This window comes from Cnephaeus nilssonii (assembly GCF_951640355.1).
Source record: "Cnephaeus nilssonii genome assembly, chromosome: 6".
Lineage (NCBI taxonomy): Eukaryota > Metazoa > Chordata > Mammalia > Chiroptera > Vespertilionidae > Cnephaeus > Cnephaeus nilssonii.
The window spans coordinates 71,730,386-71,757,535 of NC_137077.1; the positions used below are offsets into that span (position 1 = coordinate 71,730,386).

Consider the following 27,150-nt stretch of genomic DNA (forward strand, 5'->3'; position numbering starts at 1 on the left):
AACATTTTACCATAGGACATTTGGATATCCAGTTTATACATTTTATGAACATTGTCTGCCAAGCACTAGAAATTATTTGGTTCTATTTTATTTTTAGTACTTATGGGACATTCTCTTTTCAAATAGAGCACTGGTAATATACACTTGATGATGATACCTGCAATGTTATACTGTATGAAATTTTTTAATATTTTCCAATAAATATTATACTTCAAAATGTCAACTTATTGACATATGGAAAATGCAACCGTCACAAAAACCATAATAATCATGTCGGTATGATCACTGAATTATTTTCCTATAGTTAGACCTACATGGAAAACCAAGTTATAGTTAGGGGTTGACAGGTGAGCACACAATTGGATTCAAGGAATATACACATTTCTGCAACTGAGACGTTAGCCATTGGTCGAGGGTCCTTCTCTAGTATAAAGCGCATTGTCAACATTTGCCTTTTGATATTCTATTTCCTATGCTTCCACTTCTCACCACCCCTACTGCCTCCTACTCTTTGAGTGACCTCTTCATCTCATAAGAAGTAAAACAAAATCAGCCTTCTCTCTCTGAAAGTCTGGGGGCAGCATTTACTAAAGCTCACCATCAGATGTTTTGAGATCCCAGCCATCCTACCTAATAAAACAGTAATATGCAAATTGACCATACCTTCGCTACACCCATAAGACACGCCCACCAGCCAATCAAGAGCAAATATACACATTAAACCAACAAAGATGGGGGGGGGAGGGGACAGTGCCCGCTGCTGGTGGGATCCAAGCCATGATGGTGGACTGGGGCAGGCGGTTAGCACCGGCAGCTGGCTGACTAGGTCCGCTATCATGGTTCATGGACCAGGGCAGGCGGCATGGGTTAGCGCCGGCAGCCGCCTGACCAGGTCCCAGATAAGGGCTTTGAGTCAGCCGCCGCCAGCGGCAGCTGACTCGAATCCCCTGTCAGGGATCACAGACCAGGGCAGGCGGCGTGGGTTAGTGCCCACAGCTGCCTGCCCAGGTCCGCCATCATGGATCATGGACCAGGGCAGGCAGCATGGGTTAGCGCCTGCAGCCGCCTGACCATGTCCCCAATTGGGGCTTGAGTCTAGCATAACAAAAAGAATATTCAGCAAAAGCAGGAGACAAGGTTTCATAAGTTCTCCCCAGGTCACCACTGTTCTCTTATACATTTTAATTATCCCAGACTTTGCCTGATGGGATTAGATTTGAATTATGCCTGATAGAGATTACATGGCATGAATTGTAGGCTCATTCTTTTTGTGGTTGCCTGACTGAGAAAGGCCTTGGAATGAGAGAAGGCACTTTTATTTTCCTTTTTCATTCTATAGCGACCGAGGAATTACAGTTATATGAAGAAGTTAGTGAGAGAATGAAAGTTTCATGCTGTATTTTTCTGTAAGTTTTATCATGTGGACTATCAAAAACTTGGTGGGATCCTTTTCAAGAGGTGTTATAAAAATTATGTTGGAATTAACATTCAAGAGTAAAAGGAGAGAAGTGAGTGGTGGGTAAAGGAAAGAACTTTGTCCTAGAAACCAAATAGAAGCCACATAAACCTTCAGATTCTTACTCATTGTGCTTTGGAGGTATTAAAGGATAATTTTTTAAAAAGGTAAAATCATGACTCATAATCTGTATAGATAAAAGGCTAAGTGACCGACATTTGTCCATCTGTCTGATTTAATCTCCCTCTTATTCAGAGTCCTGTCATTTTATCTGCAATTTGCTTGTCCATTTCTCTCCTTCCTCTTCTAGATTTAATCCTCCAGTGGGTGTATACTATAAGAAAGTATACACTGGAAATTTTAAAATAAACTTTGACTCGCACACATGCCATACATATAAAGCTCTTGCTGGCGCTAATTTGAATGTTGCATTTGGTGGGAAAGTTCTTTTCAGAGAGGATTTTTGTGTCGCCATGCTATACGATTGGCCATAGTACAAACGAGTTTAAAGTACTGTAGTGTTTGGGGATGTTTCAGACAGTTGTCTCTTAAAACAAATATGAGATCAGAGGATTCTGCTTATAGTGAATGGTTAGTAAAACTTGGAGATGGCAAACTTGATAGCAGTTTTCATTTAGGAATGGATATTATTGAAATTCCCCATGAAATGATTTTTAATGGATCTATTATTAAAGCCACCTTTGGAAATAGTATATCTATAGATAATATTAAAAATATATCTAAACATGCAATTCTTTGTCCAAAAAATGAGCACGTTCAAAAATTAAATGAAGAAATTTTGGATATACTTGATGGAGATTTTCACACCTATTTGAGTGATGATTCCATTGACTCAACAGATGATGCTGAAAAGGAAAATTTTCCTATTGAATTTCTTAATAGTATTACTCCTTCTGGAATGCCGTGTCATAAATTAAAATTGAAAGTGGGTGCAATCATCATGCTATTGAGAAATCTTAATAGTAAATGGGGTCTTTGTAATGGTACCAGATTTATTATCAAAAGATTGCAACCTAACATTATCAAAGCTGAAATATTAACAGGATCTGCAGAGGGAGAGATTGTTCTGATTCCAAGAATTGATTTGTCCCCATTTGACTCTGGCCACCCATTTAAATTAATTCGAAGATAGTTTCCCGTTATGCCAACATTTGTGATGACTATTAGTAAATCACAAGGACAAACTCTAGACAGAGTAGGAATATTCCTACCTGAACCCGTTTTTGGACATGGTCAGTTATATGTTGCTTTCTCTCTCTCTCTCTTTTTTTTTTTTTAAGTATTTTTAAAAAATATTTTATTGATTTTTTTACAGAGAAGAAGGGAGAGGGATAGAGAGTTAGAAACATCAATGAGAGAGAAACATCGATCAGCTGCCTCCTGCACACCTCCTATGGGGGATGTGCCCGCAACCAAGGTACATGCCCTTGACCGGAATCGAACCTGGGACCTTTTAGTCCACAGGGCGACACTCTATCCACTGAGTCAAACCAGTTATGGCTGTTGCTTTCTCTTGAGTTCAAAGAGCATGTTACATTAAAGTTAAAGTTGTAAATACTTTATCTCAAGGGAAATTAGTCAAGCACTCTGAAAGTGTTTTTACTCTTAATGTGGTATACAGGGAGATATTAGAATAAGTTTAATCACTTTATCAGTCATTATTTGCATCAATGTTGTTTTTATATTACGAATTTGTTATTGTTATATCATTTTGTTATTGTTTAGTTATTAATAAAATTATGTATTATTTTCATATACATTGTACTAATTTCCTTTTATCTCTCACACTTTTATTATAGAGAAAGGGCAAATAGCAATATTAAAATATTTCATCTAATTAATTCCCTTTCAATGTGCACGAATTTCATGCACCGGGCTACTAGTCTATATATATAAAAGGCTAATATGCAAGTGTCCCCTTGGAAGTTTGATCGCTGGCTATGCCATGCGCTGACCACCAGGGGGTGGCACAGAATGAAGGAAGGCCCCAGCTGGCAGCCAGAGGCCCCATCAGCCCTGATTGCTGGCCAGGCCTAGAGACCCTATCTGTGCACAAATTTCATGCACCAGGCCTCTAGTCCCTTAATAAGATGAGACTGATTGTAATGATGATTCCATTTACTTTGCAGTACATTGAGAGGAGCCTTATAAATTGACTTTCTAATTGGTCTTTGAAACACTTTAAAAACATCAATTTCTATAATAATTTTATAAACATGATAAAGATCATTTTCATGCGCTAAGAAATATTTCAACATATTTTGGGTTCCTACAACCCTTTTTAATTCTTTAGAAGTTTTAACCATATTTTTCACTAATCAGGCTAGTCTTTGGCAAAATTTGTTTAAATTTGCAGCTTAACAAAATAGCTTTGTCTAAAAAATTTAATGTTATTCAGGATCAAGTTTTTTAAGGTGGTTGCATTACAGTTAACTTTTGTAATGGAATCCGTAATGCATTACACTATAATTTTATCACATACTGAAAATTGTGAATGAAAAATTTTATATAACAGCATAATGTCTTACATTATGTGTAAGTAAAAGCACTGTGGAAAATCTAATTTATGATAACACTGCGAAAGAAATACAACCCTGGTTTCCTGAGTTCTCCTTTATCTTGAAATTCTACATTCCTAAAAGAATGTGAGACTTTGATGCAGGCATATCTTACACAGGCATCTCTCTCTTTAGTTAATGTTTTGAGATCCCAGAAAAGCAAACCATGCCGGTGGCCTTATTAACTGTCAGTTGAAATTCAAGATAAGACAGAGGTTATAACGTATTTACATACCATAATTCACTAATAGGATAAATTATCACAGTAACCTGTCTTACATACAATGGGGATGATATTTCAGCCACCCAGCTACTAAAGAGAAACACATGTGAATAAAAGCTAAATTTCTGACTTATATATGGATTAGGCAATAGCTGTTTCTAGTGAAGTTTCAGCAAAATTTAAATTTAGGGAGAAAGCATGTTTATTACACTCTCTGATGTGAGTATAGTTTTTGCAAAACATCAAATATTTTTAAAAGAACATATATGGTTTTGAGGTATAAAAGTATTTTTGTAGAAGTAGTTGAACACCTCCCTCTTTCTTAGAGCAGTTAGCTGGTCAGTTACCATTTTATAACATTGCACAAGGATCCTACAAAGAGAAAACCTTTATACTAAAAGAAGAATTTGGTTAAAAGAATTCTTCAAATCTTAATTCTGAATATATGGTTTTATTTCTATACTTAGCAATCATCCTACCTAATAAAAGAGTAATATGCAAATTAACCATCACTCTGCTACATGCACAAGCCATGCCCACCAGCCACGCCCACCAGCCAATCAGAGCGAGTATGCAAATAAACCCAACCAAAATGGCTACAGCCACAGAGAGCAGGAGGGAGGCTTGGGTTTCCCTGGTAACAAAGAAAGCCAAGCTTTCCACGTGCCATTGCAGGCCTAAGCCTCCACTCAAGGCTACAAAGTTTCAATTATAGAAGGTAAACAAATCCAAACAGAAATGGCGGCAGCCACAGAGCTGGAAAGAGCAGGAGGCTAGGGTTGCCCCCTGCTTTCCGCACACCCTAACCGGCCCAGGCCACCGTGTAAGGCTACAAAGTTTCAATTATAGAAGATATACACAAACCCCAACAGAAATAGCTGCCGGCCACAGAGCGAGCAGGAGGCTTGGCTCCACTCCAGGCTACAAAGTTTCAATTGTAGAAGGTAAATAAATTCCAGATACCAGGGCCTCTGCTTAGGTTGCCAGGGGACATGGCTGGCCTGCAAACCACCACAGGCCCCTCGCTCAGGCTGCCCCACGCCCCAAAGGAACCCCCACCCTGATCCGGGACACCCTTCAGGGCAAACCAGCTGGCCCCCACCCATGCACCAGGCCTCTATTCTATCTAATAAAAGAGTAATATGCAGATTGACCATCAATCCAACACACAAGATGGCTGCCTCCATGTGGTCAAAGATCCTGCCCCCATGTGGACACAAGATGGCCAACACAAGATGGCCAGCAGGGGAGGGCAGTTAGGAGGCATCAAGCCTGCAAGGGAGGGCAGTTGGAGGTGATCAAGCCTGCAGGGGAGGCCAGTTAGGGGTGACCAGGCCAGCAGAGGAGGGAAGTTGTGGGCAAACAGGCTGGCAGGGGAGCAGTTAGACATCAATCATGCTGGCATTGGGGTGGTTAGGGGGTGATCAGGCTGGCAGGCAGAAGCGGTTAGGGGAAATCAGGAAGGCAAGCAGGCGAGCAGTTGGGAGCCAGCAGTCCTGGATTGTGAGAGGGATGTCCCAGATTAGAGAGAGTGTAGGCTGGGCTGAGGGACACTCCCCCCCACCCCCCCCGTGCATGAATTTTGTGCACCAGGCCTCTAGTAGGATGTATAAGGAAATATATTTCCATCTATCTCAGTTTTAAAATTTTAGTGAATGTGCTTCACTGTCTTCAAAGATTATTTTGTCTAAAAATTCTCAGTTTAAAACTTTATTTCCATGCATTTAATTATAGTATATCTCGGGTAACATATTCATAATTTCTTCTCAGTGAAGTTTGAAGGAAATAATTTCTACCTTTTTAACATAGCATCTTGTAAAAGAAAAGTACCATTAGGAGGTAAAAATTGTTAACTAAACCCCATGCCCAAGAAATTTCTTACATCAAATTCTGTGATTTCTTTCTTTCTATTCTCCCTTGGTGCCTTGGGTACAGTACTATTAAAAGGACAAATGATATTATGATTAAGAACACTTTTCTCTCTCTTTGGGAATCAAGAGTACTAATGTTTGACTGTATAGGGTTTCTGTATAGGGATTTCCACTCATAATATGTTTGTGTGACATTAAGACTGAGGGTAGATAGACAAGGGAGGAATAGGGGAGATTCTAAAAGAATTTTTTATAAAATTTCTTAATACAGGTAGTTATAAAAATCTACATAATATGAAAAAAATGTCCTTATGGTCTATCTTGCTCTGATAAGCATAGTTTATCCAATTAGATTTTTATTAAGTACATACATTTTAAGATTGACTGTTTTGTGTCTGATTTTAAAAAAAATATATGCTGTTATTGGTTTTTAGAGAGAGAAAGGGAGAGGGCTAGAGAGATAGAAACATCGATAAAAGTGAAACATCATCGATTAGCTGCCTCTGCATGCCCTGGACTGGGGATGGAGCCCAGTTTATTTTAGAATAAACTTGTTAGCAGCTACTGGAAATAAAGAATGATAGATTGTGTGAGGCTCATATATTATGTTTTGGCGATTTTTAATGATGTACATGCACTTTATGTATGGGCTTATTTTTATTTTTGAGGATAAAAACTAAGGAATAGGATTATATAATTTTTACTTCTGCATAAAAGTCCACTACTAGAATAGCTACAACAGAAATAGAATCTTCTACAAAAATCCTGTACTGAACCTTTCAACTGTAGCAATATTTTGATGGGAGGTTAAAGAAGAGATGAAAATAATTTTTACTCTTATTCTATTTTTTATTAATAAGTGTTGCTTGAATCCTGGCCAAGGACTTTGAGGCTAACGCAGCAGCAGAAGAAAAAAAGTTCTGTGATTGATTGGCCATGTGTGCAGTGGGCATGGGAATGGGAAGTTATAAATAATATGCCGTATTTTCTCTCCCTGACTAACATGCTGCTTAAGGTTTTTAAAGCTAGTGTTTACTTGGAAGATATTCGAGGAGAGCTGCTTTGATACTAAAAGTATCTTACCCTTAAATATTTGTTATTGCCTACTCTAGATTTCTACATGTGACCTGTTGAATGAAATTATTTAATGTTATCTGTCTGAACGCTGAAAAGTATCTGTTGAAAGTAGATTTATTTGATATTCGAAGAGTGATTTTCTGTATGACGTATGAAATTACTGTTATAATATCTTGGAGGTATTTGCAGATCCACAAGGCAATGAATTAATAGCAAAAGAAGCATTAAAATATTACCATTTGTGTTCAGTTTGCAAGAAGATGATATGTTATGACACAATAGAGCACGGGTTATAGAAACTAACAAACGAAAGTTTAAATTTCAACACTGCTACTCACAAGAGGTGTAACTTGTACAAATTACTTATTGTTCAAATATTACCAGTATCACCCCAGTAAATTCAATAAAATAAAGAATTCCTGAAAATCAGCAAAAAAAAAAAAAAAAGAAAGAAATGAGAAAATATAAACTGCCTGTCACTTAATAAGGACACAATGAAGATGAGTATGTTTCTATATTCTCCTTTAGTATATTTTTGATCATTCCATTCTTGAAACAATTTTCCTAGCTGAAATGATGTGTTGTATCATTGTTTGATACTACTCCCCAGTAAAAATTAATACATCATTTAGTTATTGAACACATACTAACCCCATGAGAGGAACTGAGAATGCAAAAAAAAAAAAAAAAAGGACATAATGACATAATGTAATGCCTGGCCTGGTGAGCAAAAAACAATCAGTTCAGGAAACAGACATACAGACATTTAACCTGATAAATTTCCATGTCAACTAAATAGAGAAGAATAAAGACCTAGGCACCAGTGGGAGAGAAAAACTAACTCTGGACTTGAAACATGCTTCAACTTGAGTTGATGTCTGGGCAAGATTTTGAAATAGAAATAAGATTTTGTAATGTGGATAAGAGAAGGAACAGTGTTTCAGATGAAGAAAGCCTCATGAGAAAGCCCATGGAATGAAGGGAAAAGGCCTCAGGGAAGAGATGTGGTGACAGTGGAGAACGTGGGGTGGAGGATGTACAGAGGAGATGAAGCTGTAAAAGAGGAGGGGAGACATGCTGAAGCTTCTATAAACCAAATCACAGAGCTTGGATTTTATCCTACAGACAAGTAGAGTCAACAACAATTTCAAAGAAAGAGATTGCCATCCATTCTTTCTTGGGAAAGTTAATTCTGTTGGCTGTGAGAATGATTTGATTTTCCTGAAATTAAAAATGGACTGATAACAAAGAGACTAATAAAGAGGTATTATTAGAGTCCAGGAAATAAATGGCAGGGGAGTAAAAAAAAATGTGGGTAATTATCAGGACAACTCCATAATGTTCAATGGAGAAAATGTTCCAAATTTAAAAAGCAAAATCAAAGAGAGAAAAGGATGTTTTGAAAGAAGGAAAATGAGTTAGGTTTTGAATGATTTTGGAATACCTGGCAGAAATGTAGGTGATAGGTCCAGTTGGAATATCTAAAAAGTATCAGTGAAATATTTAGAAAGGAGACTCTGAGTTTAGGATTGAGTTTTGAGTATAAAATATAGATTTGCTATAAAAAAATGGGGAGAAAAATTAGCTGATGCCTAGGGTTATGATTTTGAAACTATCCATGGTCATAGTACAAAATTTAGGGGAGGGGACAGTGCGTGGACCTTTATTTGGGAAATAGGAGGAGTGGCTGGAGAGATAGCTGTTGCATTAAGAAAGATGAGATTGGGGTTTCTAGAGGAAGAAAGGAGTCAACAGTATCTGAAGTAGCAGCTGGTTACTAAATGAGGCGTGCCGGGGATATGTCGATTATGCTGATTATGCAGTTTGAATTAGGAAACTACAAGTTTGTTGTTTCCTGCAAGGTTATATGTGTGTGGTTCTTCTGTAGACACAGCTCCTTCAATTTTATTATGCCTGCGAAGCACCTGGGGATTCTGTTAACATGCAGATTCTGATTCAGTAGTTCTGGGAGGAGACCTAGATTCGGTCTTTCTGACAAGCCCCAGGTGGTGCCTATTCTGTTGGTCTGTGGACAGCACTTTGAGTAGAGAGGCTCTGGTGGTTAGTAAGGTGATTGAAATTCAGGATGTTTACTTTGAGAAGTTTTTCGTGTAGTAAATGGATATTACAGTCCCACCTGGGAATTTGCATTGAGGCTGGATTAGAAAGTCCTAGCAGTTTGAATCTTTCTGTGTATTGGACACCATATGAGTTTCATCCTTTTTTTTTCTTTTTTTTCTTTTTAATTGGCTGTCTCTAGTCTCCTTTTCCCTTCCATGTTAGGGGAAATAAAACTATTCTCTTGATATTCCACTTTATCAAGTAGATGAGCTGATACTTCCTTTAGTAGAACTCAGTGAGTCTCAAAATATTTATTTCTTTTGTGTTTTTGTTCCTGATATTTTTGCCACTCATTAGCTACATTTGACAACATTTCAGGAAAAAAATATGCAATCTTAAGTCCAGATGTCTGAAAAATCCATAGTTTACTGGTGTTCTGACTTTATTTATCTATCCCACTTGCCTCAGAGCTGTGTCTACATGTTCCTTGTGTCTGTTTTACTAATAAACCGTGTTAGCTGTACCTACTCACCTGCTTTTTGATAGTCTGTTTATAAATTTGAAAATTGGGAAATGGTATTATAAGCATTCTGGAGTGGGGGAATGCTTTTCTGCTGTGTAGGAAGTCATAGCCAGATTTAACAAACAAACAAACAAAAAACTAAGGAAAATAAGAGGAGCTAGAGGTGTTGTGGGAAGAGCTGGGAGTTTGAGTTGTGTAATAAACATGGAAACTGAGTGAGAACGTAGATGCAAATGACATGGTCTTGATTGAACATCTGCAAGAATTAAAAGGAAAAAGGGAAGAATCAGCAATTGAGGTTTCAAGACCATACGACTGAAAAAAATGGTGATGCTGTGAAGAGAAATCAACAAATTAAAGGATCTAATTAGGACTTGGGTAATAAAGGAAGAAAATTGGGGAGTTTAATATAGTGATTTTGAGGATCATGGGAATGGACATCTTTTACTCAGTTGATATTGATTGGCTGGGAGTAGGTTGCAGACATTAATTCTAGTTTCTAGTATATTTTACTTGAAATCTTAGGTAGGAAACAAATTGCTAAGTGAAAGAATGCATGTAAGTATTTGAAGAAAGAGGACATAAGAAAAATCATTTCTTTAAAAGAAAGAGGACCTTTAAAGGAAAGAAAAAATGGACAATGGTGGCGGGCAAATCTATTGAGCTTATTGGTATGACAATCTCTGAAAGAGAGAGACTGAAAAGGCAGAGGGAACAATGAGGCCAAATGCAAAGATGTTAAGAGTGTGGTGAGAACTGAACACAACTCTGTGCTCTGTGTTCTTTGATGAACAGTTTCGCAAGTGCAAGGAAAGCAAGGCAGAAGCCAAGTTTCAAAAGATTGAAGTATGAAGGCGTGGTATAAAGATATAGGCAACAAGGATTCTCTTGTATTACATTAGAAAACACATATGATCCATAAAACCAAATTGGTTTGGGCCATGTTCGTTGATCTCTCTAAATTTTGTTGTTGTTTTTTCACTTCTATACTAGAAATTATATTTCTTAAAATATAATTCAAGTCCCTTGTTTCATTGCCATCTCTCCTGCTAATTTTGTGTTCAATTTGGAGAGTTACAGGATACCCCACTGTGGCGAATCTTTAGATAGTTCTTACTCTTGAATTGACACAATAGGCTGAGACATTCACAAAAGGTTTTCTTTACTTTAAATACTTTTATTTTTAAATTTTAAATTAATTTTCTTATTTCACTGAGACACTTTGGTTTTTATTTTAAATTATCCTCTGTTTTTATTGCTACTGAGGCCATTTGGCCAGTTGACTCAGTGTCCAGTATACTTAGAATACAGAAAGCAATACTATATGCAAGTAATAACAAATCTCAAATCATATGTGAAGAAACAAGTGCTCTGTGAACCTGAAAAGCTTCCTAGACATGAGGATTTATTCCTGTCTAGCCAGGAAGTTTTAAGGACCTGCATGTTCCCACCACAGACTGGCTCAACGGGGTAAAAGTTAACTTGGGAAATATGTCATCATCTTAAGAACCCATCGTTGACTAAGATACCCTCTGCATGGCAGCAAAGCACCTGGATCTACTGCAGCAGGGCTCAATTGAACCTTCTCCGCTGATTCCAACACCCCCATGTTGTTCCTGTTTCCTGGGAAGCCTGGGAAACTATGCATGGAACAACTGTGTTCACAGAGTCATTCCAGTCACCTGAGAAGTGATTCTCCACACATCAGTCAACCCATGACCATCCCAGGGTGTGTGAGCATGTTTCAGGTCTCACCACATCCTTCAGAACACCAATTTCAGACCCCAGGGGTAATTCGGAAATCAACTTAACTCAAAGTACACATTTTTGTTTAGTTTATAACATATTCACTGCTCTTCAAAACTTAGTTTAAATAACATGGTCTTGTGTGGTTTTGATTAAAGATTTTTTTTAAATTTTAAAACCATTAAGAATTATAACTAAAGAATGCCCAGAAGCTGTCATTAATAATTGCTCAGTTTGTTTTTGAAGAATTTAACTCCAATGTAACCCCAATTTTTGTGTAACTCTTTCTCCAGAAAAACATCTGTTTTACTTCCTTAAAACACTCTATCGAGGATGGAAGAGCAACAATAAATTATTAGAAACCAGATATTTTAATCAGGTGGTTTTGAAACTAACAGTTAGGTTAAAACAGCAAATTAGAAGAGTTTATTAAAGAAAATAATGACTCATTTCATACTCTTATTTTTATTTTAACTTTTGGAGGAAGATATCTTCCTATTATATAAGTAAAACTTAAGCTTTCCTGAAGTTTTCATAGTCATTTACAAAGGTTAAATATTTTAAAAGGTAAACTACTACTATTACAATAATATGAATAGTATCACAGGCTTAATTTTAAAGTCAATGATGACATTTTGCTACAGGGGGTGCATCACATTATTTCATAGTGTGTTCATAATCAAATGTCATGCTATATATGTTGCATTATCATAATTCTCTAATTAATTTATTCTTTGTACATGTGTATACATGTTCCAATTGCATTTCATTAACTCATAGTTTTCTTGTAAGTTTGTGCCTTCTTTCCATGTTCAAAGAATCTCTTTAATTCAATTTCTCTGTTTCTCCTCATACAGTCTGGCAGCCAGATATGCAACTCAGTCTAATCACAGTGGAATTGCAACCAGTCAAAAAAAGCCTACTAGGTCAGTTAATATCTCTAATGTATTGCTTAATAGTGATAATAAAGTAAATGCCCCATGATACTTTGTCCTATCATTCTAATTGTTTTCAAAAATTACATACTTCTGGATAAAAAGTTTAGAGGACTGAATTCTTCTAAGAGGCTATTCTTATGCAGTCTCGGGGATGAGCATGATGGTGTTAGATCATTAAAATGGGATTTGGCTGCTTCTAATCTAGGTTTGTCATACATAGTGCTATAACTGGGCTGAAGTCTAGCTTCCAGGCTTAGAGAAAGTCAAAGAAGAAATTGCTTGGAGGAACCCACTCAGGTCACGGAATCTGGAAGTAATGCACGAACATTACAATTGCTTTCTGAGATGGGCATGCATTAATTATTGCACATTTTGAAGCAGAATGAAGAAACACTGGCAGACTTATGTGGGGAAGTTAGCACCAGATCAGCCTGGCCTGTTCTTTCATCTATCATAGATTTAATGTTGGCTTCTTTATGATGTATGTATTTTAAAGACAGTCTGTTATAATAAATGACATTTCATTATGTGCTGTTTGGAAAATACGAAAATACTGGTATATGAAAATGTGTTGAAAGTGTTTGGTTCCCTTTTCATTGTGAAGTTGCAGAAGGCATGATGGTAGCGTGAAACAGCTGAGCGAAGCCACAGCAGATGTGTCTTGTACCCTGATTATTATGTGATTATATATGCCTCTCATTCGCTGGGGAAGTATCTCAGGGGTGGTTTGCTGGTCACTGCTGTGATAATGAATCATGGTGTGCAGTGTTTGACCACAAGGACTGCTTATGATACCTTGACTTGAGGTATGTGCTTTTCCCCTCACCTCAGTTTTCTAAGTTATGTTCATCTCCATAATAATTACAATTATTCTGGAGAGACAAATTAAAGGAGTATTCAATAAAAATTAGCAGAGATGTTATAAATCAAACAGAGAGCTGTCATGTACATAAGCATTTTTATTACCACTTCCAAGACTGATGCATATAAAATATATTTTAAGGACTTTAATTTAATAGAACATCTCGATTTCTTCCTTTTTTTAGCTTTATTCTCATTTCTCTTTTTATTACTTTGATGAATGATCTGGAGCTCTGGCTGCCTGTCAAATGAGGGTAATGAGAATAGCAAATGGATTTTTTAATTTGTTTTACTGAGAACTAAAGATCACTTGGCTTCATGGGTCACAGTAAAGATTAAAATACATTTTAATTGCTTTCTAGAAACAGATGAACTTTTATTGCAAGCAGGGCAAGTTTAGTGGCAAAGTTTGTTTATACGTGTGAGTTTGGAAAGAACTTTTAAAATCAATGACTGGGTCTACAGGAATAGTTTTTAAATTTATTATGATTGGGACATTTGGCCAAATTAATTATTGAGACCTTTGTGCAGAGGGCAATCACTGGCTCTCAGAATCCCTGTGTCTGTGGTTATTGTGCTTTTACTTACAATGTCCGTTATTCAATTTGAGCAAAAATGTAATTGCTGGAATCATTTGGAAAAAATTCTAATCTTGTGTATGACACAACCTCTCATTAGCAAAATAGCTGATGAGATCTTTATTAGCCACATATTTAAACTCCAAAATACAATCAACATTTTGAAACTATTAACTATTCCAAGAAATCAAGACTTCTGTTTTTAAGCTGCTATTTGTGTTTTCCTTATGTTCATTCCATTTTGCAATATCCGTTACTGTTTCAAAAAGTATTTGCATTATTTAAGCATTCAATTTCCTAATCATCTATGGGAATAATGTATTAAGTAATATTGTAAATTGATTTAAAATGTGAGTATTGTCACACTGGTTGTGAAATTGTGATATATTAGGCACCAATATGACAGATATAAACATTCTTTTATTTTAGACATTTTATAAAAGATACCAGTAAAAAATTCAGTGATGTTTTATAAGTTCTGGGTTATTTTTGTGGGTTTTCTTTTCTTTTAAAAAGGAAATTATCACAGCAGTACACAGCGGCATTCACATGGTGGCAGCAAACACTACCAAGTGGCTAGCAACCTTTACTGTCATGTATTTAAATATATCTCAGAATGCCAGTATTAGTTCTTAATTTCTAGTTTTTAATTTATGTGGATTGATTTTATTATATGTATAAGATATGTTAGTAGTATAAAATAAAATATAGTAATTGCACATTTTAAGCACAATTCATGAAAAAAAATTTGATACTTGAAATTTTAACATGGAAACCATTTAAACAGTAAAAGAAATGATCCAAACTGATATTTATAGTCCAAATATAATAACTGAAGATTATAATTTCCTGCCAAACTTCCCCTAATTTAAGACTTTCTGCACATATTTCATAATGCCCTGTCCTTCATAGACAAAGGATAGCTGAAGCTGTCAGTGTTGGTGTATTTTAAATTGTCTTTCTGCGAACAGAGATTTTCTTCTGCTGAGACCTGTGTCTTTCTTATATTGACTCTATGATCAGTTGGCTACACTTGTGAGGCAACAGAATGAAAGTTTTTATGACAATGAGATTGGTCAGAAATGAATGGACTCGTGACCTTGCTCTGCATTCCAGGTTTTAGAGTAGCTAGCCAGCTTAAGTATTCAATAAGTAGTTACTCTTTGCAGTTGGTTCTGTAACTTCATTCTTCTTGTCATTGATGTACAAGTTGATATAGGATACAGCTACTGGAGATAAAAACAAATACCTATACAGTGATAAGAACAGCTTAAACAACTCCAGGTAGCTGGTTAATGCCCTGAGAACTTGATAAAGTGTTATTATTTCCCTCACTTTTTATGTAATTGTTACTGTACTTTTAAGTCAAATTTTTATTCATCAGGGTATGGTAAGTATGATTTCTTTCAGTTAAAGGTGACTTGATTTCTAATTACTCTATATTATTAATATACTTTGGAGCTATATTTATTGAAAAGTGAAACAAGATTTTCTTTTTCCTGAAGATTCTCAAACCTTAGCTATTTATTTGTCACGTAAAGCAACATTTTCTGCTGCGTAGATTTTAGAACGTCATATGTTGTGATTTTCCTATGAACTCTTCCCTGCTCAGAACCTCCCGCTCCACAGCTTTTCAGAATGTACAATAATGACGCAATTTTTCTTGTACTGTTTCAGGCTTCCAGGTCCCTCTAGGGTGCCCGCTGCGGGCAGCAGCAGCAGCAAGGCCCAGGGAGCCTCTAACTTAAATAGGAGAAGTCAGAGCTTTAACAGCATTGACAAAAACAAGCCTCCAACATATGCAAATGGCAATGAAAAAGGTAAGTGTCAGCCTGTTACAGCATGATGACATCAGTTGAACATATGTGTATCATCGATTACATACTAAGTGTAATATTTGAGCAGTGTTACAGCTTTTGGAATGGAAACGTTACCAGTGAAGTTCCCTGTGTTTTCTAACTGCCCCTCCTGCATTCCAGCTTTCTTCAGGGCTTTTCTTATCTGAAGATCATTTTAAAGATACAGACTCATTTATGTTTCAGTGGTTCATTGTATACAGAATAAGATCTCTTTCTCAAATAGTTTCTCCCGGAGGCCTATAAATAGCATTTTGTTTTGTCTTCTCATGTTTTATGAACATTTATCCTGAAATCATACATTTATATTAAATTATTTGAATCCTTAGCTTTAGTTAACATAAATAAGTACCATAGTGGTTTGGGCAATTAAGGTTGGAGCGTAAACATTTGAGGGATAATTATGATGGGTATTTAATCTTTGAAACTTGTAAAGAAACGAATTATTCATGTTTATTTTATTTTCTTGAAAGAATGCATAATAGAACTATCAGAACTCAAAGTTATCAGCAAGAAAGAAACCAGTGGAAGTCTGTGCTAAAGTCAGGTTATATATTAACTGTACAATGCACAGTTTTCTGCAATGTACATAATGTGCATTTAAAGAGGTGCTGGCTTGATGCATCTCACCGTGGAGCATGGGTACAAGCAAGCGAGTATGTAGTTTACACCTAAATCATGAGAAAAATCAAGATCCTATACTATTGTAAGCAATGTGACTGTGTGAGGGACTGCAACATTCTGCTGGATTTTGAAGTAGCTCTTTCAAATCAATAGAATTTAAACTTCTCGTCACAATATAGAACTCTACATGCAACAAGACATGAAACTCAAAAGTGACAAATATGTTTAGTTAATATAACAGTTGGCAAATTTTGTTTAACGAATTTGACCAGGTAGGAACTTTTTTGCTCAGATTACATTTCAAGTTGTTTCCTAGATGATTTGATTAGACAGCTTTCTCTTACTCAGACAAATTGACTATGAATTAAGTATTTTTGTGAGAATTTCCCATCATTAATACAAAACTGGACAGCCCATAAATTTCTGAAAGCAAAGCAATGTGTTTTTGTTTGTTTGTTTGTTTATTTTTATTGATTTCAGAAAGGAAGAGAGAGAGAGAGAGAGAGAGAGAGAGAGAGAGAGAGAGAGAAACATCAATGATGAGAATCATTGATTGGCTGCCTCCTGAACGCCCCCTACTGGGGATCGAGGCCGCAACCTGGGCATATGCCCTTGACTGGAATCGAACCCAGGACCTTTCAGTAACAAGCCAATGCTCTATCCACTGAGCCAAACCAGCTAGGGCAAAGAAATGTGTTTTGATACTGAAATAGCTCTAGCTTTTTAACCTAATGGAAAAATAAGAAAATAATGGGTTTTTGGAAGTTAGGTGTTTGTCTTTAAGATATAGAATAAACCATTGATTGAAGAACCTAAGATGTATTACCTAAGACTTCTATTTTTCCTGGAGAGAAAAAGGAGAACAATTTCTTATCAGAAAAACATTTCTCTCGTTTTGAGACTTTCCTAGAAAGTGTCATACAGGGTCTGTATTAATGTGAAATTCTAAGGGAAACTAAACATATATGGAGTTGTCCTGAACAGGCTGCTTAAGTATCCAATTTAGCTATGTGATATACACTGAGTGGCCAGATTATTATGATCTCTGAAATCATAATAATCTGGCCACTCAGTATATATATATTTGAGGCCTGGTGCATGAATTCGTGCATGGGTGGGGTCCAGTCAACCTGGCCAGGGGGAGGGGACATGGGTGGTTGGCCGGCCTGCCTGCTGGTCGAACTCCTGGTCGAGGGGACAATTTGCATATTAGCCCTTTATTATATAGGATATACACTGAGTGGCCGATTATTATGCTTTTAGAGATCATAATAATCTGGCCACTCAGTGTATATTATTTAGCTACAGTTATATAATATTTTTCAAGCAATTACTAATAACATTGACAAAGAGACCTAGAAATGCTTTAGATGACCTAACACTTTGATATCATAATGTATCTGAATTTTCCTGTTGTGTGAAATAATTTTTTTAAAATGCCTGGTGTTTAAAAGTAAAAATCCAAAGGTAGGCAAGCGGTCATATATTTTCATAGTCTCTCAGTATACTCTCAAGTATATTTAGGAAGTAGTGCTAAATTAGAAAACAGCAATATTTACAGTAACCACAAGGTGGAGACAGATGACATACATTATGAGGTTCTTGACCATGAAAAGCAGATATCCTTAGGTCCAAAACTAGAGCAAAAGACAAAAGTTTTCATGGTGAGTTATATCTATCTGAAATTTATTTTATATGCTACATGGCATTTTCTGTAAATAAGGAGTTACAAATTTATGTCAATATATCCAATATCAATGTTTCTAAATTAATATTTGTGTCATGATATTTTATATTTCAAAAACATAAATTATGAGCGCAAACAAAATAATAATAAACATTTCATATGACACTATTTATAATTTGTTCTTTACACTATTTCAGTGGTATATCTTTTTTTCTATGAGTATTTTATTTAACCTTTTTGACATGAAGATTTGTAGTGGTGGCATAACTTATATAACAATGCAAGATTCCATCTGCTTACATGTTGATCTCTGTCAAAGCTAGTTTGCATACATATCCTGGCCATAACTAAATGAGATTAAAATTAAGTAAGAATTTTCAAAGGTTACAGTATTATAATGACAGAATTCAGATAGTACTAGCTTTCATATTCTAATTCTAATTGCTATTCCTTTAAGTTCTTAGAAATTATAACTCTTAAAATTAATAAATTAGGATATTTTTCTAAAGGATTAACCAAATTAATCTCTAATGTGCTCCCTAAATGCTTGTAAATATAAATATACTTTCTTCCTTCTTTTACAAGTCTTAGTTGATGAGTGATATGAATCTACTGAAGAATCTCTAGAATTTATAATAGACTAGAGGCCCGGGACATGAAATTCATGCACTTGGGGGGGCTGGGGACCCTCAGCCTGGCCTGTGCCCTCTTGAAGTCTGGGAGCCCTCAGGGGATGTCTGACTGATGGCTTAGGCCCGCTCCCTCCAAGAGCGGGCCTAAGCCATCAGTCAGACATCCTTAGCGCTGCCCTGGTGGTCAGACAGACGGTGTCATAGTGACCAGTCGGTCCACTGTTCGGTCGATTTTCATATTAGCCTTTTATTATATAGGATAGTAAAGGTTTATTCACAATTAAAACAATTTCATTTCCCTGTTTTAAAAATACTGTTGAAAGCACAGTAGCTTTTCACATATATGGGATTATAAAATAGCTTATTTGCAAATTGTGTGACATCTAATGAAAAGAAATCATAGAGAATCATAAACTGCACTTCAAGAGATACATCTCACATTATTTTAATAATAATGTTCATTTCAGCGTTTCACTAAATGAATTAAATATCAGTGAACATGGCCATAGATTATCGCTAGAAGAGAAGGCTGAAATAGAAATGCTGTAATAGAAGGCAATGTCATCCCACCATTCTGTTGAAATGGGAAATTTTTTTTTCTCAAAACAAGTGGTGAAATGAAGATAGCATTGTTTCTAGAAAAATCATTTCTTTTGAGAGTCCAAATTTATTCTCTTGGTCACCTGCCATTTAGAAACTAACAATGAATAAGTAATATGTCCTGACACCAGCATTTATCACTTTGCCCATGTACCTGACAAGAGTACTCTAGACAGATATATGCCTTAAAGAAACATCAAATATCTGTTCACTGGGAATTAGGGATCCTAAGAAAATGATGCCCTGATTCATTTGGACATACACTTTATGTTCCTGAAGTAAATTAACATAAGAAATCATTCTTGTTTGATAAAATCTGGATAAGTATGAAAAAGGTTAAACAGCTTGGAATTATTGGGAATGTTAATATTCCTAGTTCTATCTGGAATTCACTTTCTAAATGATGATCTGTAAACACTTACTATTTGACAGTTTGTGAGCAGAGAGTTGTTTTTCCATGTTGCTAGGAGACATGCCCCAGAACTGGAGGGCATGTTGACATCTTTTCCTTGTTTCTCCCGTGTGATGTGTACATTGTACCTGTGCATCGACTGTAGATGATCCATCCCATCTTCTCCTGGGTCTTAATGAAGTATCTTTTGGGTGGAAGTGTTTACTTTCATTGATACAACATACATCTAATAGGATTCATACTAAGGATTTAGCAACATTTGCAATTGAACTTTTGAAAACTATAAGGTTGAATGTGAATGTTGCATTAGCCATGGAATTTTGACTGCTATAAATATAGATATCTAGTTCTTAAGTATTTTCTCCATTTTCCTTTTAGGGCAGTGGTCAGCAAACCGTGGCTCGAGAGCCACATGCGGCTCTTTGGCCCCTTGAGTGTGGCTCTTCCACAAAATACCACGTGCGAGCGCGCACGTACAGTGTGATTGAAGGAGTACCCTAATTAAGTTAATGACAATGTACCTACCTGTATAGTTTAAGTTTAAAAAATTTGGCTCTCAAAAGAAATTTCAATCGTTGTACTGTTGATATTTGGCTCCGTTGACTAATGAGTTTGCCGACCACTGTTTTAGGGGGTATGTAAATCCTTTGACACTCCTCCGCCCCCCAAGATGAACTAATTTAGGAAATACTTTTTTAAATTTAAATTTCATTTTATTTTAATTGATTTTTAGTGAGAGAGGGAGAGAGATAAACACCATTGTGAGAGCGATTCACTGATTGGCTGCCTCCTGCACAACCCTTACTGGGAATTAAGCCACCAACCTGGGCATGTGACCTGACCGGAAATTGAACTGGCATTTAAAAACAGGATGACACTCAACCAACTGGCCAGGGCTAAATTTTATTTTTAAATTACAGTTTACATTCCATATTATTCTGTTTTAGTTTCAGGTGTACAGCATAGTAGTTAGACATTCATATATTTTATAAAGTGTTTCCCCCTGATATTTCCAGTACCTATCTGGTACCATATATAACTATTACAACATATTGCCTATTCCCTATTCTGTACTTTACATCCCAATGACTGTTTTGTAACTACCAATTTGTACTTTTTAATCCCTTCACATTTTTCACCCATTTCTCCAACCATTAGACTTTTCTCTGTATCTGTAAATCTCTTTCTGTTTTGTTTGTTCATTTATTTTGTTCTTTAGACTCCACATATAAGCAAAATCATAAGATATTTGCCTTTCTCTGATTGATAACTTATTTCACTCAGCGTAGTACCCTCTAGGTTCATCCACGCTGTTGTAAATGGTAAGATTTCATTCTTTTCTATGGCTGAGTAATATTCCTTTGTATATATGTACCACAGTTTTGTTATTCACTCATCTATTGATGGGCACTTGAGTTGCTTCCATAACTTGACTATTGTAAATAATGCTGCAATAAACATAGGGGTGCATATATTTTTTGGAATTAGTGCTTTGTGTTTCTTCAGCTATATACCCAGAATTGGAATCACTGGGTCATAAGGCAGTTACATTTTTTATTATTTGTGGATATTCCTTACTATTTTCCCATATACACCAGTCTGCATTCCCACATACAATGCATGAGCCTTCCCTTGTCTCCTCATCCTCACCAACACTTGTTGTTTGTTGACTTGTGGGTTGTTGTTGTTTTTAATTACTCTGTAATGACTGTGAGATCAATGAGCTGTTTTATTTCCTTTCCAAGACAATGCAGATATATTTTATTTATATTCCTTCACTGATTATTTAATTATGTATTTCACCATGACTTTTATTTTCTTAATACTTATATTAGCCTGAAAAATAATGTTTACATGATAATATCAACTTAATCTTTGGGATTTTCATGAGTCAACATAATTAGGTACATATATCAGGTGCTATGGTTAAATAGACATGGGAGCGTATGTTGTTTGCTCTTGTATAAATTCTCATATTGAGGTGTATACATATTATGCATGCCTATACAGAAATGGCATACTTTTTAAAACTGGCTGGTGAATGGAAGCTTCCCTACATTTTACAATACTCCACCAAGTGGCACTGTAACACTGGGAGTGGTACAAAATAAGCATGTGCCGAATGCTCAGGGCCTGTAGGATCCATGTTTTTCTGAGTCATAAAATTGATGATGGAGGCATTGCACAAACAATCATTTATGGAAGAGAGTTCAGTGAGGTGAACATGGGGTCAGCAGGTTACAGTATGTATATATATTTGGATTTGAATGCTACTTTTTTTTTTTTTACGTTTTAAAATGTTCAAAAGTATTTTGGTGTGTATTATGAAATGAGAGTCTAAATTTATTATTTGCCAAACTAATTGCTATGGCCACATTGATTAATCATTTTCTCCCTTTCACAGTGTTCTGTGATGCTTAAATTGTCCTAAGTTTAGCATGAGACATATATATCACTGAGTACAATGGTGCTACACAGTAAATCCTTTCAAAAGAATCCTGCTGTTGTCATCCACATTGTTGTTACTTTTTGTTACCAATTGGGTTGAAAGCTGGTTTGCTTCCATTTAAGTAATACACTATTCAGTGAGGAAGAGGAAATAATGTTGAGTATGTTCCCTGTATCCTTTCTGAGGCTAATAACACTGTTGGCACATCTAGCTAGGCTCTAGAGCAAATTAAAGTTCCACAGAGAAATCTCCTAGATGAGGAGGAAAGGGAGGGAAAATGGGAGATATCTGTAATGCTATCAACCAAAATATATATATATTTTGGTTGATAGCATTACAGATATATATATATATATATATATATATATATATATTATATATATATATACATATATATATGAATATATATATATGTATATGTATATATATATATATATATATATATATATATGAATTTCCCATATGCCTGTTGTGTCTGCCACATTTACCTCCATATATTAATTTTAGAACTAGATTGGCATTTTCCCCAGGTCATCAATGTTATTGTTTTGCAAGATGAGATCATTAAAAATGAACTCTGGGATTTATAGAATTTAGAAATGTAACGTTTTAGAATTTAGATGTGTTCTAAGAGTGAATTAAAGTATATTCTTGGCCGGCTGGCGTGGCTCAATGATTGATTGTAGATATATGAACAAGAGGTCACCAGTTCGATTCCTTGTGAGAGCACATACCTGGATTTCGGACTTCATCCCCAGTAGGGGGTATGCGGGAGGCAAATGTTCAATGTTTCTCTCTCATCGATGTTTCTCTCCATTCCCCCTCTCCCTTCTACCCCTCTCTCAAGTCCATAAAAACATATAAAAATAAAATCTATTCTTATATCAATTCTGAAGGATGGCGCAAGCAGGATGCCCAAGGATATAGTATATAGGTGTGGGCAAAAGTAGGTTTACAGGTGTGAGTAAGCAAAACAGAGTTTATTCTTACGTAATTATTTATTAATCATTGTATTGTTCATTTGTATTACAACTGTAACCTACTTTGACCACCCACATATATTTCACTGAGTAGACAGTCTCTTTATGATGTTCTCCTCATTTATACACTGCTCAATGAGGAAGAACGCTACACTTCACAAGTTACCCAGTTAACTTCACTGTTGTGCCCAACATGTGGCCTTCTGGAGAGCTGTCCCAGAAGAATTTCTGGACATCCAACAAACATGGAAAGAAGAGAGAGTCAAAAGCCTCAGAATTTTGGATTCAGATGAGTTCCAATTTTCTTTCTTTTTTTTTTTTTTCCTAAATTTTGCTATCTGTAGTTTGGAACAAGTTGGTTTGTCTTTTTAAGCTTCAGTTTTCTTATTTCTAACAAGTGAAATCATAAGTATAATGCAGATTATTATGGCTTTCAATGAGATACCATGTATGACGATCTTTAAAACTGATACCATGTGTGAGAGTACTTGGAGAAAGCAGGCAGTTGATGAATTACATTATTTGTCTGAAGTGGAGTTGGTGATGGCAGATATGGAAATGGGAGAAGAAGGGGAAGGAAAGGAGAGGAAAAGAATGGAAGAATTTTTTCCCCTGAAGGTCAGAGGCAAGAAACAGTGCTGTAGGCACAAATAGGCCCTGAAAATGCAAGATAAAATCAATTGCAGGAATTGATATGTAACAAATGCCTTTACATACGTACATTAGGCATCTGTTCTTTTCCCCATAGCCAGATAACAACTCATTCACAGTCAAAAGCTGAGTTATTAACATTCAGAAATATCTCAGTTTGACCAGGGACACAATTTTGAATATATAAATGGCACAGAGACTAGAATTTGTGGCGACACCCACTCTGTAGGAGCTGTGGGCGATGTCATTTCAGCTGGGGTTGTTGTGCAACCTTCATTGGGAGGAGCCCGGAGAGACTCGTTATCCCAGTGCCCTCCTGATGCACAGCAGCTTATGGTTTGCCCTCTTAATGAAACTTGAAGCTCCTCATTGCTGCTATGTAGAGACAGGCTGGGGACAGATTTCAGTTGAGCTTAGAGAAGTGTCTTATACGTGGGTACTCATCTGAGAACAAATTTAAAGCTGTTGCTGTGACCGTGATGGTGGATGTTCTAATTTGTAGTCTCTCCCGTCTCAGTTTTCAGTGCAGTGATATTGAAATTCCTCTTCTGTACTTGAGCGCTGATCGCAGCCTATCTAGCTAATGTCAGCACATTTCAAAAGCACCTTGACTATTTTTCCTCCCTCTCCTCTCACCGCCACCAGAGTTCCCAGATATGCCAGGGCCGGAGTCCCCCTGACTTCTTAATCCAGTTGCATAAACATGCATGACACATGTTAAATATGTGGCTAAAATGATGAAATAAAGGACATTAGGGAAACCTGATGGGCTGCTTTTTGTTCTCTGTGATCCCTCGCCATAAACTGGCAAACAGCCAAGTGGATGTGGAACTGGCAAAGGTTTCGAATGTTCAAAAAGTGAAGAAAGTTAATGCAACACAGCTATGGAACAATTAGCAAATTTAGCCAGTCTGGGTACTGCCATAAGAAACAAGCCTTTGAAGCTGATAATATAAGCAATTGCCAGGATTCCTGAGGCTGTTAAACCTTTGCTACTGAGAACAGGGTCTGTGACCAGGAGCACTGGCGTCACTTGGAAGCTCCTTAGCAATGTAGCATCTCAGAGCCACTGAGACCTGCAGAATCACATGTGGTGGGCGTTTAGTGAGGTCTCTGGTGACTCGTGTGCACAGTATAGATTGAGAACTCCTATGTTAATCACTATGTTAACCCCTCTGCGACAGTAATAGAGCTTGGGCTTTAGAGACACACAATGTGGGATCAAATCCGAGCTCCCCACAAACTCCTCACTAGTGGGGAATGAGTTCCTTAGGTTCTCAAAGCTTTGTTTCCACAAATATGAATTAGAAATAGCTCTTCCCACCTCATCAGATTGTTGGAACACTAATGTGAGATGATGCAGTTAAAGAATCTTCAATAAAATGCCAGTCAGCATTATTATATTTGTAGTAATTATTAACATTATTTTCATTATAGAATAAAATATATTACAAATAACTTTTGAGAGCCATGTAAGAAAGTGAGGATGAATTTAATATGATGCCGTTATCTTCCCCTTAACCATATTCACAGCATACTTTGCTTTGATTGGGGGTGGAGGGCAATGTTTCTCTACAACTCTGTCTCCCAATATATGTATGTATATATTTTTAAATATAAATAGAACAAAGTTTTCACATAGTTCCCTAAAATAATCCTATATAATAAAAGCCTAGGTGGCGTCATGTGCTACTACATCATCACAAGATGGCTGCCACAAGATGGCCACCCTCACGTTGTCACAAGATGGCCACCACAAGATGGCCAGCAGGGGAGGGTAGTTGTGGGCAACCAGGCCTGCAGGGGAGGGCAATTGGAGGTGATCAGGCCAGCAGGGGAGGGCAGTTGGGGGCGATTAGGCTGGCAGGGGAGGGCAGTTGGGGGTGACCAGGCCTGCAGGGGAGGGCAGTTGTGGGCGAGATCAGGCCAGCAGTGGAGGGCAGTTGGGGGCGATTGGGCAAGCAGAGGAGCAGTTAGGCATCAATCAGGCCAGCAGGGGAGCGGTTAGGGGGCGATCAGGCTGGCAGGCAGAAGCAGTTAGGGGCAACCAGACAGGCAGGCAGGTGAGTGGTTAGGAGCCAGCAGTCCCGGATTGTGAGAGGGATGTCTTACTGCTGGCAGTAGGACATCCCCAAGGGGTCTCAGATTGGAGAGGATGCAGGCCAGGCTGAAGAACACCCTCCACCCCCCATGCATGAATTTTGTGCACTGGGCCTCTGGTTCTAGATAACTTCCACCTGCTTTGAATGTTTACATATCTCCCTTAGCTCATCTGTCTTGATTTTATTAAATATTGTACGCCCCTTGTGCAACTCTGATCCCTACCATTTTCTTACCCACTTCCTTCTCATTTAATATTTTAAAAAAATATATTTTATTGATTTTTTACAGAGAGGAAGAGAGAGGGATAGAGAGTTAGAAACATCGATGAGAGAGAAACATCGATCAGCTGCCTCTTGCACACCCCCTACTGGGGATGTGCCCACAACCAATGTACATGCCCTTGACCGGAATCGAACCTGGGACCTTTCAGTCCACAGGCCGATGCTCTATCCACTGAGCCAAACTGGTTTCAGGTCATTTAATATTTAATATATACCTTTCATCCTGTATAAGTCTGTTTTCTTTCCTCTGACTAGATTATGTGGTGTCTTAGACTGTCTTGCATAGACTAGCCACTCAGTAAAATTTAACAGATGGTGTGCATAGATTAAAATTCTATAGATTGTAGGAACTGAATAGCATTGATCAATATTGCTGGAAATAATAGAAAAATAGAGCCATATATGTTGGACAAAACTCAGCGAAAGAGTGAGGTCATGAACATGTACACAATTCAATGAACTTAAGAAAATTCACTATTTGGAGGTGTTCTTAATTTTCAGTTGAATCAAGGCAATTGAGAAAGAAAGTTCACTTGATATAATTCAACTAAAGGCATGACTTTGATAATCACTATTTTCTGTTTCTGTAGTTAAGGAATAACACTATATTTAATGAGCCATTAAACTTATCCATATACATTTGTGAAATAGCATAATATAGCCATTGATATAATTAACTTGGAATCCAAGGTAAGTTCAGTTCTCAGTTTTATCCCTTACAAATTGTATAACTTTGGCCAGGTTGTTTAACCTCTTTGTTCTTCAGTTTTGTATTATGAGAGTGTTATTTAAATAAGAGGGTGTTAATTAAAACTTTTGTTTCTGCTTTTATATATGTGGGTCCTCTCTCTTTGTTTCTTGGTGAGTCTGCCTAACAGTTTATCAATCTTATTTACCTTTTTAAAGAACAAGCCCTTGGTTTCATTGATCTTTTCTATTGTTGTTTTGTTTTTTTAGTCTCT

At 36.7% G+C, this 27,150-nt stretch overlaps 1 protein-coding gene across 4 annotated transcripts in view; it reads left to right on the plus strand.

Annotated features, from left to right (window-relative positions):
• Nucleotides 1–27,150, plus strand: part of NAV3 (neuron navigator 3) — an 837,665-nt gene that overhangs the window by 614,664 nt on the left and 195,851 nt on the right. For 3 of the 4 annotated variants that reach the window (XM_079773450.1, XM_079773452.1, XM_079773453.1), the window contains exons 7-8: nt 12,394–12,462; nt 15,591–15,733. In XM_079773450.1, the coding sequence (XP_079629576.1) occupies nt 12,394–12,462; nt 15,591–15,733 (212 nt within the window). The remainder of the gene's footprint in view (nt 1–12,393; nt 12,463–15,590; nt 15,734–27,150) is intronic. The other variant, XM_079773451.1, reaches the window with a different exon arrangement.